General features: G+C 44.8%; 1 protein-coding gene across 4 annotated transcripts in view; it reads right to left on the bottom strand.

Moving 5' to 3' along the window:
• FAM193A (family with sequence similarity 193 member A) overlaps positions 1–18,134 on the bottom strand; it is a 161,903-nt gene that overhangs the window by 19,829 nt on the left and 123,940 nt on the right. For all 4 annotated transcript variants that reach the window (XM_077876131.1, XM_077876127.1, XM_077876130.1 and 1 more), the window contains 5 exons: positions 12,029–12,227; positions 10,759–11,031; positions 9,082–9,361; positions 2,800–2,983; positions 1,567–1,797 (listed from right to left, as the gene is read on the bottom strand). In XM_077876131.1, coding sequence (XP_077732257.1) covers positions 1,567–1,797; positions 2,800–2,983; positions 9,082–9,361; positions 10,759–11,031; positions 12,029–12,227 — 1,167 coding nt within the window. The remainder of the gene's footprint in view (positions 1–1,566; positions 1,798–2,799; positions 2,984–9,081; positions 9,362–10,758; positions 11,032–12,028; positions 12,228–18,134) is intronic.

Genomic DNA, 18,134 nt, shown 5'->3' on the forward strand with positions numbered 1-18,134 from the left:
ATACACTACAAACTTGAAATTCCTTTTTCCCACCACAGCAGATACACCAAACTCCCAACATATTTTCACCAGCGTGAGAGAGCAAGTGACATTCTAGTATGTTCCACATCACATAGCAGGCAGACATTGCCTATTTCTGCCCTCCAGCTTGGCATGAAGTTAATTTTCATTCCAAATGACACCTAACCCAGAAGCCCCCAGGGAAACTATTCCTTTTGCTCAGAAAACAAATTTAGTCTGTTAAAAGTGCACGACTCTGCATCACTGAGCTCCAGTAAAAGCTTTGGCAAATATATTTTGCATTTAAAATCCTTTCAAAAGTAAAAAACAATATGATTAAAAAAAATAAAAGTCCTTCCAAGTTTCAATTATTTTTCACAACATCCCAGTAGGCACTACTTAAAAAAAATTTAACTTGACAATTCAAGTAACACTTATTTAAAAGCCTGGTTCCATCTGTTAAAAGCAAACCTTGGAAGCAGCTCCCAGAGTGGCCCTGTGTCTAGTGAGCAGAGTGCCTCCCACAGCACAGGTCAGGAGCAAATCTGCCCCAGGACAGAATCTACAGGAAACTCACAACCAGTCCGTCAACCAGATGCTCTATGAAGATGGGGTGTTCCACTTTGGTGGAGCGATCCCAACTGTCTCCCCATCACAAGGAGCTAAAGGTGGGAGCTCCTTGTCCAGTACACTCTGGGATGTCCTCCCACCCCGGCTCTGCTGGACCTCACAGGGGCCCAGGTTCTTCTCCAAGCCTCCTGTTTGCCGTCAGAGCCTCCATTGTCGTCCCATGTTCCTTCTGTACACAGCCTGGATCTGCCTGGCATAGTCTGGCTCTTGAGGAAGCTAAAGCAGGGACATCCATGGCATGGGCCCAGCCCCAGGGCGCACTGTCCTGCCAAAGAGCAGACACTATCCCTCCCTTCACTAGTGAAGTATAGACTACAAGTTGTCACACACTGGTCGACAGCCTCTGCATGCCACGCCCACTGCTGGGCCAACCTGGCTTGTCTTGGTAGACGCTTGCTTCCAGGACAGCCCACGCCCCGTGGTGGTGCCCAGGGCTGCTAACAATAGCTGTCCGTCTTACTTTTGGACCCTGGCCACCAATGCTGCATGCCTGACCTCTTCTGGGAGGGCTCTGACTGACTCTCCTCTGCCAGTTGAGGGACAAGGAACATGGGGTGGGGCACTCAGACTATGTCTGAAGGATACTGCTGGGCCAAGGGCCCTGTCTCAGCCTTGTGTCTAAGTGACCCCCTCCTATTCCCTCACATCCAGGGGCTCTTTCCTCAACCTCCCTGAGAGACAAGGCTCTTCCTCCACAGACAGCGGCCAAGGGTCTGCTGCAGCATGCCCCCTTGGGGCACAGGGACCCAAAGGCCCATTTTAGATCTATGTTATAAGAGGGAAAGCCATGTCCTGAAAATACAACCTGGGGTTCTGACCAGCTCCAGCTCAGGCCGCAGAGACAGAGACAGTGACAGTCAGGCTCCCAAGGCCTGCTGTATCCAGCTGGGCTCTTCAGGTCGCCCTTGAGCAGAACCACACTGGCATGCCATTTACCTTCCTCTGCTTGTGTCTGGCTCGCTTGGCGGCTCGAGTGCTGCTCACAGGCTTGGTCTCTGAGCTGTTTATGAACTGCAGCAAGTCTTCCACCCTTCGATGGTCAACCACACTCTCTCTGTCTGAGAGCTGGTCCGCTTTTTTAGGCTGCTCTTCTTTCCTCTTGGTCAGCCGCAAACGAAGCTTCTCCCTCATCTCTGCATAATTTCTACTTGTTGGTGCAGCTGGAGGCTAAGGCAGTTAAAGGAAAGTGTGGTTGAATTAAGCTTCAAGTTTTAATGACGCTGAATATTGCAAATTTCAGAATGTATCTCTAAAAACAAAAGTTTTCTTATTACTTATGTAATACATGTTCATGGTGAAAAATAAGGAAGATGAACAAGTGGCAGGAACAAGGAAAACCTGCTCTAGAGTGACCCAAAGATTTGTTCTGGCACCAACCCCTCAACCTGCACATGTTCGTGAAAAATATGGTAAAACATGTACAACTATGTACACAAATGGACATTTTTAAACTTAAAAAAAAATCACATATACTGATTAATCTACTTCTTATATAATGCAGTGTGATTATTGTTTCATGTCAATAAATGCATTTGTAGAATCTTTTCATTCGTTTATGGGTTTCTTATTCAGTGCCAAAAGGGAAAAAGAAAATTGCTCTCAATCTCCCTGCCAATATTTCTTCCTGGCACTGCATGTGTGTGTACTCATGTTCAGCAAGTGCAGACAGGACAGCAGTAAGAAAAGCAACTACCAGCCATTGCTTTTCCTATCAGCCACCCCTAGGCACAACATGGCTGACATCTGCTTGTACTGAGACCGTGAGGTGTCCCACAGCGCACACCATGTACAGCAAGTGCCCCCCGCCCCCATCATGCACGTGGGCTGTGCATGATCTGGACCCAACAATTCCCAAAGATGGCTGTTCGTGAGGCCCCTAGCTCATCAACTGATTTAAAAATCACAAACAAATGCAAAAATGGAGTAATGAAATCCTTATAGGTAGATCTTTGGGCAAACATTTTTTTTTTTTTTTTTTGTTATTTCTTCAAGATAAGCACAACCTAGGAGCAAAACCACTGTTTTAGACCACACCTTGATTTTAACCACACTGCAAATGAAGCTTTACACACAGTATGATCACACCGAGGATTCCACCTGGCACCCGCTGGTTCTAAGTACCTGCTCGCTGCCCGCCCCTGGGGCACTTATCCCAGCAGGGGTACTTACCCCACCATGCCCGAAGAACTCACAGTAGCAGCAGTCACAGTACTTGCCCTCCTTCTGGTTGGTGGAGGTTGAGGTGCTAGAGCTATGCTCAGAGCAGCTGTCCTCGTCGGCACTCTCATCCCCGTCGTCCTGCTGTGGGTCATACACGCCGTTCTCACAGCGGTGCCCCTCACAGTCGGGGTCGCTGCAAAACCACACATGGGCTAGTTAACAACAGCTGCCCCAAGAGGGGCACAGAGGGCAAGTGGTCATTTGGACGCTGGGAGTCACACAGGAAAGGTGATGTGGGCTCGGAGGGCACAGTCTCTCCTACCACCACTTCATGGCTTCAAACAGATAACAAAAATTGTCTTTTTAAAACTGTTGTCAGTGTCCAAGATGGCGGAGGAGTAGACCTTAGTTTCATCTGGTCCCAGGAATTCAGCTGGGTAGCTATCAAATCATTCCCAACACCTGTGAACTCAACCAGAGCTCTAAGAAAATGGCAACAACTCTACAAATATAAAAGCAACCATTTTCTGCAAGAATGACAAGATGGAAAAACTCACCTCGAAAAAGAACACGAGGCAGTACTGACTCTAGGGACCGAATCAGTATGGAGGTAAGTAAGATGTCAGAACCAGAGTTCAGAATAACCATTATAAAGATAGGGACGCCTGGGTGGCTCAGTGGTTGAGCATCTGCCTTCGACTCAGGGTGTGACCTGGGGATCCAGGATCGAGTCTCACATCAGGCTCCTTGTGGGGAGCCTGTTTCTCCCTCTGCCTGTGTCTCTGTCTCTCTCTCTCTCTGTGTCTCTCATGAATAAATAAATAAAATCTTTAAAAAAAAAAACAATTATAAAGATACTAGCTTGGCTTGAAAAAAAGCATGGAAAACACTAGAGAATCCCTTTCTGGAGAAATAAAAGAATTAATAAAATCTAAGCAAGTCAAAATCAGAAAGGCTATTAATGAGATACAATAAAATAAGCTCTCACTGCTAGAATAAATGAACCAGAAGAGAGAATCAGTGATACAAAAGACAAAATGATGGAGAATAAAGAAGCTGAGAAAAAGAGAGAGAAACAACTGCTGGATCACGAGGGGAGAATTCTAGAGGTAAGTGATACCATAAAGTGAAACAATATTAGAACAACTGGGATCCCAGAAGAAGAGGAAAAAGAGAAAGGAGCAGAAGGTATATTAGAGTAAATTATAGCATAGAACTTCCCTAATCTGGGGAAGGAAACAGGCATCCAAGTCCAGGAAGCACAGAGAACCCCCATCAAAATCAATAAAAATAGGCCAATACCCCAACATATAACAGTGAAACTAGGAAATCTCAGAGACAAAGAGAAAATCCTGAAAGCAGTTTGAGACAGGAGGTCTGTAACCTATAAGGGTAGAAACTTTAGATTGGCAGCAGATCTATCCACAGAGACCTAGTAGGCCAGAACAGACTGGCATAATATGTCCAGGGTGCTAAATGAGAAAAATATGCAGCCAAGAATACTTTACCCAGCTACAATATCATTCAAAATAGAAGGAGAGATAAAAAGTTTCCAGGACAGAAACTAAAGAATTTGTGATCACTAAACCAGACCTACAAGAAATACTAAAGAGGATCCTTTAAGCGAAGAGAGAGCCCCAAAGTAAGAGAGACCAGAAAGGAACAGAGACAATCTACAGAAACAGTGACTTTACTGATAATACAATGGCACTAAATTAATATATTTCAATAGTTACTCTGAATGTAAATGGGCTAAAATCAAGACACAGGTACGGTATTAAACTGGATAAAAATACAAGACTGATCAATACGCTGTCTTTAAGACACCCATTTTAGACCAAAGACATTTAAAATGAGGAGGTGCAAGGCACCTCAGTGCTTGAGCATCTGTCTTTGGTCATGGTGTGATCCCAGGGTCTTGGGATTGAGTCCCACATCAGGCTCTCCAAGGGAGCCTGCTTCTCCCTCTCCCTGTGTCTCTGCCTCTCTCATGAATAAATAAATAAAATATAAAAAAAATAAAACAAAGGGGTGGAAAACCATTTATTATGCAATGGACATCAAAAGAAAGGTGGTGTGGCAATCCATACCGGACAAATTAGATTTTAACCCAAAAACTGTAATAATAGATGAGGAAGAACACTATATCATAATTAAAGGGTCTATCCAAAAAGATCTAATAATTGTAAATATTTATGCCCCTAACATGAGGACAGCCAATGATATTAGCCAATTTATAACAAAATTAAAGAAACACATGGATAATAATACAATAATAGTAGAGGACTTTAACACTCCACTCACCACAATGGACAGATCATCTAAACAGAAGATCAATCAGGAAACAAGGGCTTTAACTGACACTGGACCAGATGGACATCAGATATATTTAGAGCATTCCATCCTAAAGCAACAAAATATACATTCTTCTCAAGTGCACATGGAAATTCACCAGAAGAGATCACATACTGGGTCACAGCTCAGGTCTCAACCAGTACCAAAAGATTAGGATCATTCCCTGCATATTTTCGGACCACAATGCTTTGAAACTGGAACTCAATCACGAGGAAATTTGGAAAGAACTCATATACAGAGGCTAAAGAGAATCCTACTCAAGAATGAATAGGTCTACCAGGAAATTAAGAACTTAAAAAAAATTCATGGAAACAAATGACAATGAAAACATAACAGTTCAGAACCTTTGTGATGCAGCAAAAGTGGTCCTACGAGGGAAGTATATAGCAATATAAGCCTTCCTCAGGAAACAGAAAAGCTCTCAAGTACACAACTTAATCTTATACAAACAGGAGCTGGAAGAAGAACAGCAAGTAAAGCCTAAACCTAGCAGGAAAAAGAAATTATAATAAAGATTAGAGCAGAAATCAATGAAACAGAAACCAAAAGAACAACAGAACAGATCAATGAAACTAAGAGTTGGTTCTTTGAAAGAATTAAGAAGATTGATAAACTCCTAGTTTATTAAGTTTCCTAGCCAGACTGATCAAAAAGAAAGGAGAAAGGACCCAAATAAATAAAATGAATGAGAGATCACTACCAACACCAAAGATATACAATTATAAGAACACATTATGAACAATTAAATGACAATACATTAAGTAATCTAGAAGAAATGGATGTATTCCTAGAGACATATAAAGTACCAAAACTGAAACAGGAATAGAAAACTTGAACAGACCCACAACCAGCAAGGAAATTGAAGCAGTAATCAGAAATCTCCCAACAAGAGTCCAGGTTTGGATGGCTTCCCAGGGGGATTCTACCAACCATTTAAAGAACACTTAATACCTATTTTTCTGAAGCTGTTTCAAAAAAATAAAAATGGAAAGAAATGAGGCCAGCATTCCCTTGATCCTAAAACCAGATACCAAAAAGGAGAATTATAGATCAATATCCCTGATTAACATGGATGCCAAAATTCTCATCAAAATACTAGCCAATAAGACCCAACAGTACATTAAAAGGATTTTTCACCAGGACCAAGTGGGATTTATTCCTGGGCTGCAAGGGTGGTTCAACAGCCACCAATCAATCAATGAGATACACTACATTAATAAAAGAAAGGACAAGAACCATATGATCCTCTCAATAGATGCAGAAAAAGCATTTGACAGAATACAGCATCCTTTCTTGATTAAAACTCTTTATAGCGTAGGGATAAAGGGAACATACCTCAATATCATAAAAGCCATCTACAAAAAGCCCACAGTGAATATCATTCTAAATGGTGGAAAACTGAGAGTTATCCCCCTAAGACTGGGAACACAGCAACAATATCCACTCTCATCACTGTTGTTCAATATAATCCTAGAAGACCTAGCCTCAGCAATCAGACAACAAAAAGAAATAAAAGGCATCTGAACTGGCAAAGAAGTCAAATTCTCACTCCTCACAGATGACATGATACTCTATGTGGAAAACTCAAAAGAAAGACTCTACCCCAAAATTGCTAGAACCCATATATGAGTTCAGCAAGTGGCAGGACACAAAGTCAATGCATGGAAATCAGTTGCATCAAAATTGCTATACACTAAAAATGAGACAGAAAAAAAGAGAAATCAAAGAGTCGACCCCATTTACAATTGCACCAAAAACTCAGATGACCAGGAATAAACCTAACCAAAGAAGCAAAGATTTATATGCAGAAAACTATAAAACACTCATGACATAAATTGAGGAAGACACAAAGAAATGGAAAAATATTCCATGCTCATGGACTGCTGGAACAAATATTGTTAAAATGTCTATACAACCTAGAGCAATCTATACATTCAATGCAATCCCAACAAAATACCATCAACTTATTTCACAGAATTGCAACAAATAATCCTAAAATTTGTAGGGAACCAGAAAAGACCCTGAATAGCCAAAGGATTGTTAAAAAAGAAAACCAAAACTGGTGGCATCACAGTTCCTGACTTTGAGCTCTATTATAAAGCTGTAATCATCAAGACAGAATGGTCTTGGGAAAATAGACACACAGATCAATGGAACAAAATAGAGAATCCAGAAATGCACCCTCAACTCTATGGTTAACTAATCTTCGACAAAGCAGGAAAGAATATCCAATGGGAAACAGATAGTCTCTTCAACAAATAGTGTTGGGAAAATTGGACCACCACATGCAGAAGAATGAAACTGGACCACTTCCTCACACCATACATAAAAACAGACTCAAAATGGATGAAAGGCCTAAATGTGAGACAGAAATTCATCAAAATCCTAGAGGAGAATACAGGCAGCAACATCTGTGACCTTAGAGCAACTTCTTGTTAGACACATCTCTAAAGGCAAGGGAAACAAAGGCAAAAATCAACTACTGGGACTCCATCAAGATAAAAAGCTTTGCACAGAAAAGGAAACAGTCAACAAAACCAAAGACAACCTACGGAATGGGAGAATATATTTGCAAATGACATACCAGATAAAGGGCTAGTATCCAAAATCTATAAAGAACTTATCAAACTCAACACCAAAAGAAAATAATCCAGTCAAGAGATGGGCAGAAGACCTGAACAGACATTTCTCCAAAGAAGACCTACACATGGCCAACAGGCACATGTAAAAACGTTCCACATCCCTCAGCATCAGGGAAATACAAATCAAAGCCACAGTGAGATGCCACCTCACATCAGTCAGAATGGCTAAAATGAGTAAGTCAGGAAAGGACAGATGTTGGCAAGGATGCAGAGAAAGGGGAACCCTCTTACACTGCTGGTAGGAATGCAAGCTAGTGCAGCCACTGTGGAAAACAGTATGGAGGTTCCTCAAAAAATTGAAAATAGAACTACCTTATGACCCAGTAATTGCACTACTGAGTATTTACCCCAAAGATACAAATGTAGTGATCCAAAGGGGCATCTGCACCCCAAGGTTTGTAGCAGTAATGTCCACAATAGCCAAACTATGGAAGGAGTCCAGATGTCCATTGACAGATGAATGGATAAAGAAAATGTGGTATATATATACACACACACACACATATATATGTATAATGGAATATTACTTGGCCATCATAAAAAAGAAAGAAAAGGGGAGGGGAGGGAAAGGGAGACATCTGGCCATTTGCAACAATGTGGATGGAACTAGAGGGTACTATGCTCAGTGAAATAAGTCCATAAGAGAAAGACAATTATCATATTATTTCACTCATATCTGGAATTTAAGAAACAAAACAGGATCATAGAGGAAGGGAGGAAAAAATAAAACAAGACGGTATCAGAGATGAAGACAAACCATAAGAGACTCTTAATCACAGGAAACAAACTGAGGGTCGCTGGAAGGGAAGGGATGGCGGGACGGGGTAACTGGGTGATGGGCATGAAGGAGGGCACATGATGTCAGGAGTACTAGGTGTAATATAGACTGATGAATCACTGACCTCTATCTCTGAAACCAGTAATACATTATATTAATTAACTGAGTTAAAAAAATAAAAACAAACAAAAATAAAGCAAGCTGTTGAATATTTCTAGTGTTCTTCACTCAATGTGTAACAAATACAACTTAAAAAATGCCCAGCCCCTTCCCCTCTTGCTGCCGGTGGCTAGGTGGTGATCTGTGTACCTGATCCATGGTGGCTCCACCTTTGAGGACTAGAGGCAAGACTAGCATCCTCCTGGGACCCTGGCCTCCACTAGGCATGCCCCTTCCCAGTGTCTTTCCCTGCCTTGTTCAGCTGCATGTGTCTGGGAGCAGAGCTCTGATAGCCCTTCTGCAACACACAGGCCAGTGTGGCTCCTCGATTCTGGCACCAGCAGGACCCGGGCTCACCTGCAAACGCTGGGTGGAGCGCTGATGGAGCCATCGGTGGTGGGGGGTGGGGGGGCTCCTGGAGCAGGACAGAAGCTCTTTCGTGTATCCACAAACCCGGGGGATGTGGCTGCAGTGTTGGGAAAGGACGGGGCCGCAAGACTTGCTAGGTGAGGCGAAGAGGCTGGGGCGAGCGCAGCAGGGGCGAGGGCGGGAAGCGGTGCCAAGCCCGTAGGACTGTTCCTTGGGGCGGCCGGCACCGCGTGTCTGTGGTCCTCCTTGACGCCATGGAACACCTCACCTGCATTCGGAGACGCAGAAGGGTCACCGAGGACGGCTGAGCTGGATTAGTGTCTCTTCACTAAAGCTTCCTCTACCTCTTCATGTGAAGATGTTCAAAGTTACAGAAACTTCGAAGGAACAGTACAAAGAATTTCCATACGCTCATCTGGACTCATGACTACTTAACATTTTGTCACATTTACTTTATTTCTCATGTACACTCAATTTTTTGGCTTAATACCCGGAGGCTGCATGCATCCTAAACACCTCAGCACAAACCCCAGGGAACGTGACACTTCACTGTGTAACCACATCCGAGACGTGTACGGTCCCCATGACATGCTCATCCCATGTACTACCCCATCCTATCTCCTGTCTCCCCCACACGGTCTTTGCAGCTTTTCCCCAACCTAGCCTCTTCTAAACTTTTTTCCTTCAGTAACACTGACATTGTCTGAATTGAGGACAGTTGCCCACCAGTCTGGGCTTATGGTATCATGTCAGAGTTACCAAAGATGTTTGGGGCATGACTCCTGCAAAGGCTATGTTGGATCCTTCCCCTGTGATTGCATGAGAAGCCACTAATGTGAGTCTGTTCCATGCCCGTGAGGTCACATCTGATCGGTGTGCAGGGGGTAATCTGCCACATTCCTCCAGTGAAAAGGCACTTTATCTTCCCTTCGTGATCTGCCAGTCACCTGTGGGCACTACTGTCAGACAGTGAGGATGCTACATTCCCCAAACAGATATCCACTGTTCTTAATAACCACTGGGGATGCTCACCTAGACTCATGGTCACACAAGCTGCACAGTGGCCTTCCCTGTCTGTTATGTCTATCAAACAGCAGCAGCATTTGTCAAAAAGAGTTTCCCTACCCACCTCTTTTCTGAACACCCAGGGGATTCTTGACCATGTATGCTATCATCCATCCTATTATTCTTTCTGATGCTCCAACTGTCCTAACTTTCGCTAGTGAGGGCTCTCTGAGCCAGCTCCCATGTGCTTTCAACATGTTTCCAGATCGCCACTCCTTGTGCTCACACTAGCGCATGGAGCCACACCTCCTGTATGCCACAGATCCCAGTGGCAGCAGGGGCTGTGTCACAGGCTGGCCAGGAACCCCATCAGCTCACTCTCCACCAAGCTTCTGCTTTCAGAGGACTCAAAATTCCTCCATGTGCTCAGAAAGCAGTGACCTTTTCTTCTCACAAAGCAACAGGTACCAAGAAGAAAGGCAAGACAGCGCGGCAAAAGCCAGAGGATGTTCATGGGGTAGTAAAACTCAAATCTGACTTCCAAAGGACATGCTGCCTGTGTACGAGCATTTTCCAGAGTTGATTACTACACCCAGGCCTTTGGCCACACTGAGGATAAGGTGATTACAGAGATGGTGAGGAGGAAGCCGCAGGTCTTACCTATGGAAGGAGGCCTCTTGGACGACACTTTGAACTGGCTGTTGCTAGACTGCACCGTAGTGGCTGTGCAGGACACAGAGGAGGTGGCTGATGACGTGGCCATCACAACTTTGTTCGCTTCCATAAAAGCATCTTGGAAATTGTACAAGCATTTCTTTTTTGCAGCGTTTTTTTTCTCCTTGCTCTCTGAAACCATAGGTGTTTCACCGCTGGATGGCGTTGGAAGGGCTTCGGGTCTTGTTTCTGAGAGAGTTGGTCCTAGTATGTCACTCCCTTCAGAGAAGAATAGTAGAAGTAAGGCTTCTAGAAATATGTCGCTAAAACCTAAGGGATGTCTGCTGACTGAACTCCTAACACCGGGGCTGCTATCGAAGCTGGGACTTCACTGGGAGGATATCAGTCAACTAGTTTTTATCCAAGAAAAAAAATGTATTGAGCACCTACTATGTGCCAATCCCGTGCTAGGTGCTTTCCCAAAGTTCCTTTATTTAATGTCTTAAAGCTACTTTCTGAGCTTGGTACTATTAATCCCATCCTACAGATAGAGAAGCTGAGGCTCAGAGAGGCTAAGCAACTTGCCCAAGGTCACAAAGCTAGAAAACTTTTCCAAGCACAGATGTCAGGTGTAGCCTGCTTTTCTGAGCATATGCAGGGGCTGGGCGTGGGGCCACCAGGGGCTCTAACCATGTAAGAGATAAGGCTGCAACCAGCCCCTCTTCAGGTGCACCTTTCCCTACGACTAAAGTAACAGCTGTACCTCGGCAGCCAAGAGCTGGGAGGAAGGAGCTTGTTAGAGGGCACAGATCCCATGTAGGGTTGATACAGCACCAGAAGAGGAACACATTGTGACACAAGTCACAGCATTGAGGTGGATGGTGGCACTGCTGCAAGACCCCTGTACACTGGGCTGAGTGGCTGTTGCTGCTGTTCGAGGACCACAGGCCCAACATCAAGGCCTAGAGAGAAGAGGCTTGGCAGCACCAAGGCATGGGATATCCACTACGTGCAGGGCCTTGGAGAGCCTGCTGCTGAAAACAGCCACAGGGTGCCAGCGCCTTGCTCTGCTCTGTCCGTACAGGGGAATATGGCTGGTGGCAGCAGACGTGGGTGGCTGGGGCAGTGGGACGAGGCCCAGGGGCCACCCAGGAGCAGCGGAGGCAGGGGCCTAGCTAGCCCGGGGCTTCTACTGGGGGACCGCGGCAACAGAGACAGCAATCCACTCAGCTCAGGTCATTTTAAACCTTTAAGAAAGTTTTAACAAGTTCCTTACCAGAAATTGTATCTGGCAAGAAAGTGCCAGGATTCCAGTTCTTATCATTCATCACTTCTGATCCCCAAAGACTTATAAATTTAGAACTATTCCACTCTGGAGTATTCCCAAAACAGCTTGGATAAATATGGTCTTGAAGAGATGCATTGAATACCTGATGCTTATTTGTGTGATTCTGAACAGGTGCTGGCGGTAAAGCCTACAAAAAAAAAGTTCTAATCACATTTCAAAATTCATATTCTGCTTACCTATGTAGTTAAACCACAGACAGACCATGACTGAGAACCCTAGGAGTCTGTGCTTGCTGTGGGAGGGCCTCCCGGGCTGCATGAGTCTCATAGAGCACAGACTTGCCTGGCTGTCACACTACATCCGATCAGTCACATATGAACCAGGAGTAGACTTTAAAAGTAACTATGTTTCAGGGAATCTACCAAACTGACTTGAGACAACTTAGCAACTTATAGTGCCTGTCCCTTGGCACAGTCTACATGGGGCTCACTAGCATACGAGGTGCTTGCTCCCAGGGCTTATTAGTCTCATCTGACATTCTAAGGATCACCGCTAAAAAGTCAACTCTAGAATCACTTAACAACAAATGGTAAATAAAGCTCCTCAACTGTTCTCTCACACCTGGGCCCAGGGCATAGCATGTCTAAAGAACTACAGATTTTATTTGAGCCTGGAAGCAGCCCCGCAGCCCTACCATGGCAGACTGTGGTCTGAAGAGTCCACCCACATATCGAGTGACCAGCCGTGGGCTGCTCCCCTGCACACCCCTGTGCATCCTTGTGCCACACCCCCAGCCACGGCCTCTACCACCTGCGCAGACAGCCCCCATGGCTCACACCCAGCCTCCTTCCAGTCCCTTCCCTCACAGCCACCAAGGTGAGCTTTTGTGAAGGTCAGTAAGAATGAGTCCCTCCCTTGCTCAGGATGCACCAATGTCTTCCCACTGCTCTTAAAATAAAATAAAAAATCTTCCATATGGCCTGGCCTATCCCTGTCCCTGGTGTTCCCCAAGCGCCTGGACACAAAGGCCTTCCCTTGGTCCTCAAATCCAAGCTCCTTCTTGACCTTGACCTTTCCTTGTGCTGCCTCCAGCTTCCAGAACATCCTAACCTCAGCTCACAAGCTCGCTATGTACTGTCCTCCTTCAGCCTCAGCCCAAACACCTCAGAAGTTATCACCTCACCACCCAGCACCCAAGACCAAGGTGGGCTTTCCCATTTAACACACCTAAAAATCCACAATTTTCTCTTAGCACTTCCCACAGTTATAATTTGAGACTGACTGGTAGCCTTCTGGTCCCACAGTTCCCCTCCCCAGGAGGACCCAGTGCTACAGGCCCCACCCAGAGAAGCTACAGGTCTGGCACTGGCAACACCTGGGAGTCTCATCCTTTGGGAGATAAAACTGGGCCCTGGCCATTGTAAAGTCAAGTGGGAGGGTTTTGGGAGGATTCCCGAGCAGGTGATGGTTGGGCAGAACCCTAAAAGCCTGGTTGGGGCAGAAGGTGGGAGGTAAGGGAGGATAGCACAGGCACAGTCCCCATTCATTGACAACGGCACCACAGTCAGATAGGCTGCAGGGACCAAATCAGAGATGCCTCTGCCCAAAGGGGAGAGGGTACCACAGGAAGCCATCAGTTGGGGTCTGAGAGATGAGGAGGTAGAGGCAGTGGAGAGGAGGGGTTCTGGGGCCATCAGGACAATCACTGTGACTATCAGAGCAGCAGCCCAAGATCATAGTCCCTGGGAGGTGTGGCTGTGAACAGCAACCTGTCCTCAGCCTTTGGGACGCACGGCCTGAGAGGATGCATGGCCTGATGGCTTTGGATGCCGGCTCTCCCTCTACTAGCAGTGTGACTCAGGCAAATGACTCAATCTTTTTGTGCTTTAGTTTTCTCATCTTTTATTTGGGAATACCTACCTCCAGGGTTTGTGGTGAGAATTTAACTGGACAGTGGGTGTAAGTGTGCAGCGCAGTGAGGGATGAGGTGGGATATCCCCACTTGTACGGCTGGTTCCTACACAGAGAACCACCCTGTTGCACCCCAGGCTGTGCTGCCCATCCTGGGTACAGAGAGGAAGTCAGGGTCACTCCACTTGGGTAGCTCAGCATACCTGCTGGCCTGAACGGGCTCAGGGAAGTGGAGGGTGAGAATGGTATGGACACATGGGGTATGAAATGAGAAGAAACAGGTCTGGATGCTCACGATCATGGCAGGAGTCTAATATGGTGGTTCTGGCAGGGCAAAGAGTGAAGAAATAAAAAAAAAACTGTTATTTCTACAGATATCGTTTTCCACAAAATAGTGATAAACTAAGAGTTGCTTTGCTGAGACGGAATAGATGTGAAGACAACTAAGCAGAAGGTGGTTTCTCAGTCTTGCACACCTTCTGCTAAGGTGCAGAGACACGTGGCAGGTAGAAACCAGCTGGCTCCTCAGGCTGCACCACAGCAGCATGTGGAGAAGCAGCTGGGTCTCACTGGCCACTGCACAGCAGAAGCCCAGGTGAGCTCTGAAGCTCCCCTCACTACTTTCTGAGGCCCTCCCAACTCATGGCTGCTAGATAACTTGCCTTCTCCCTGGAGGGGGCCTGGCTAAGAGCCTGAACCTGCCACCTGAATGCATCCAGAGAGCTTATGCTTACCCTTCAAAACCCCATCCAGCATCACCTCCTCTGCAAAACTACCTGACAGGCTCAGTCAGAAGCCCTCTTCCCTTCAGTGAGGCTTTCCTACTCTGCAGCTACAATTTCTGCTAAGGTACACCATGGAATTTTGAGGTCTTAATTTGATTAGACTGAGAGATCCCTAAAGGCAGGGATGAAGATTCCCTGGTTTGTACTTTGCTAGCATGTAGCACAGGCCTGGCACATACTGGATGTTCAATAAAGGCTGAAAAGATTTAGCTTAGAGGGACAAGGGAACACAATTCTAAAGCTGAAACACTGAAAGCATAAGTTAAATTCGATTCACACACTTCCCATTTACTAACATGAGGTCCAGTTGCAGAGACCAGGGGAACTGGGGGGTCTGTAACAAGCTGTGTTTATAGCAATGCTTTCCCACAAAACGGCTACTCAACAGGTGTGAGTATCCTTGAGAAAAATATAGGCCTCTGTCAACTAGACCAATTTTGGGCCATGCCTCCACAAGCACACCAATAATTCAGGCATAGAATTAGTCTCTCAACATGTGGACAATGCTGTTGAATTAGAACAGATTTATTTCACTGTGCACAAATAGAAGTTTTGAATGGTTCTCCACTTTGAGACAAAAGTGATTCACAGGAAAATAAAATCTTTGCTTTAAATGAGAGCTCGGACAAACATACATTAACAGATGCCTTCTAAACACCTGAGTTTATGTAGGAGCCAGGAGACCTGGCCTGTATTGCACGGCACCACATCCATCCCAGAACCTATTTGAACATGGTGAGGAAAACAGAGCCAGGTGGAGGTGTGGGGCAGGGATGACTGCCCTGAAGGCACATGCACCATAGTCACAGTGATGGGGTGATGGGGGCAGATCCATGATCCCCACGGGAGGCAGGAGAGCTGGTGATGGTCAGGTGGAGCCCTAGGATCCCAGGTGAGTCAGCACTGGTACCTCAGCCCTACTTAGTGCCTTGCAGTTCTCACAGAGTAAGTTGAACAAAAACATAACCTCATTAAAAGTTACTGTACACCTACAGAAACAACACATCCACAGGAGCAACAAAAAAACCAAATTCAGATCCTCAAGGTTTCAAACAGAGAATTATGTGTAAAATGTTTAAGAAAAGATAAAAGAAAACATGATGAAGGAACAAGAGAATACAAAGAGTTGCTAATATAAATTAAAAATAAATTAATTAAAGCTTACAGATAAGAATCACAGCTGGAATTAAAAAGTCAAACTTCAGCAGCATGTGAGAGAGACCATCAGAGAGTTGTTTAACTGGAAGGCTGATGCAAAAGGGGCTCTCAGGGAGGCCAAAGGGTGAGAGGCAAGAAGACAGGTTCAGGACACAGAGCAGGGCGGGCAGGCTGGCCCCGATCAGACGGCATCATGGCAGACTAGGGGCATGAACATAACAGGGCTCACCATCACAGACAGGAACTTGAAATAATAAATAAGGTGAGGGCTCCAACTGAAAAAGCACACAATGCTTAAGCGTCCAACTCCTGGTTTTGGCTCAGGTCATGATCTCAGGATTGTGGAATCCACGCTCCACACTCAATGAGGGAGGCTGCTTGGGATTGTCTCTCCCTGTCCCTCCACTCCTCCCCTGCTCTCTCTCACAAATGAAATAAAATATTTTTAAAAAAAGCACACAATAGGCAAGAACTAACAGGTAACGTGAGCAGTGAGACAGTGAGATGGAATCTCAAAGAATAAAGAAAGCTAGAGATAAAAACACCTCGGGAGAAACAAAGAATGCTTCTGATGAACTGATCATCAGTGGATGGGAAAAACATGTGTATCAAGATATGTCAACAGAAACTTCTTAAACTGAAATGCAAAGAGAAATGAGAATTAAAAAAAACACCAGAACTAAAAAACCACCATCAACAACACAAAAGAGAACAAAACATCCAAGATGTACGGGACAATTTCAAAAGATCTAACAGGAATTGGAATACCAGAAGGAGAAGAAAGAGAAAAGAAAAGGAATATTGGCTGAGAACTTTCCAAGATTAATGACAATGAACCACAGATCCAGGAAGCTCAGAACTCCAAATGGAAAAAACACTCCCAAATCTACACCTAGGCATTTCATATTCAAACTGCAGGGAGCCAAAGACAAAAACAAAACAAAACAAAACAAAACAACAACCTTGAAAGTAGCCTTGGGAAATGGAAGGGGGCAAAGGAGAGAGGGAAAGGGGGAAGAGGGAGGGAGAGAGGTGGGGGAGGGCCCTGTACCTCTAGAACAGAGGAGAATCAGAGGATATCTGGTCAGAAACCATGTAAGCAAGATAAGAGTGGAGTAAAACTTGTTTAAAACACTGAAAGAAAACACCCACCAATCTAGAATTCTGCACCCAGCAAAATTATCCTTCAAAGGTAAAGGAGAAACAAAGACCTCCTTAGACAAATAAACACTGAGGGAACTTATTGCCAACAGAGAACAATGGCAATGTCACACGGGACAGGAGGGAGGGAAGAAGAAGGGAGGGAGGGAGGGATCAGGAACTCTCTGGGAAAAGGTACCTACGCTAACATGAAATAGAACAGTGTTATCTGAAGGGGGACTCAGATTAGTTAAAATGTATATTCTAATACAACTGCTGAAAGATATTTTTAAAGTATAACCAATATGCTAAAGAGAGGAGAGAAAATTGAACCAGAAAATGCCTAATTAAAAGTGGAGAAGGCAGAAAAAGAAAGCCTCTGGTAATGAAGAGAAAACAGAACAAGGGTTACTATTAACCCAAACACATAAAAAATCACTTTAAATGTGGCTAGTCTAAAGATATAAATGGAAAGACAAACATTATCAGAGTATATTAAAAAACAAGCCCCACCTAGATGTGTCTACAAGAAACATACTGGGAGTATAAAGACTCCTTTCAGTTAAAAGTAAAGAGATGGAGAAAGAGATACCACACTAGTGCTAATGAAAAGCTGGAGCAGCTGTCTTAATATCACACAAGTCGACCTCAGAGCAAGGAAGATCATCAGGGATGATGAAAGGCATCCCATAATGATAAAAGGGTCATTCTGCCAAAAACACATAACAGTTCTAAATATGTAAGCACTAACCAACATGGTGCCAAACAACAAACAACATGAGACAAAAACTGACAGGACTGCAGGCAGAGGAGGAGAATCTGCTGTGGAGTTTGGAGACTCCAACACCCCTCTATCAGGTGCAGGCAGATCTAGCCACAGGTCAGGAAGGACATTGCGGAACTCAACAACGGCACCATTGGTCAACGGCACATGATGGACGTGGACAGTCTACTTCATCCAAAAACAGCAGAATACGTGCATTCTCAAGATCACTTGGAGCATGCACCAGGAGAGACCACATTCTGAGCCACAAGCACACTTTAACACATCCAAAAGAATAAAAAGTCACACAATGTCTGCTCTCAGACCACAGTGAAAT

The sequence above is a fragment of the Canis aureus genome, chromosome 2 (genome assembly GCF_053574225.1).
Source record: "Canis aureus isolate CA01 chromosome 2, VMU_Caureus_v.1.0, whole genome shotgun sequence".
Taxonomy (NCBI): domain Eukaryota; kingdom Metazoa; phylum Chordata; class Mammalia; order Carnivora; family Canidae; genus Canis; species Canis aureus.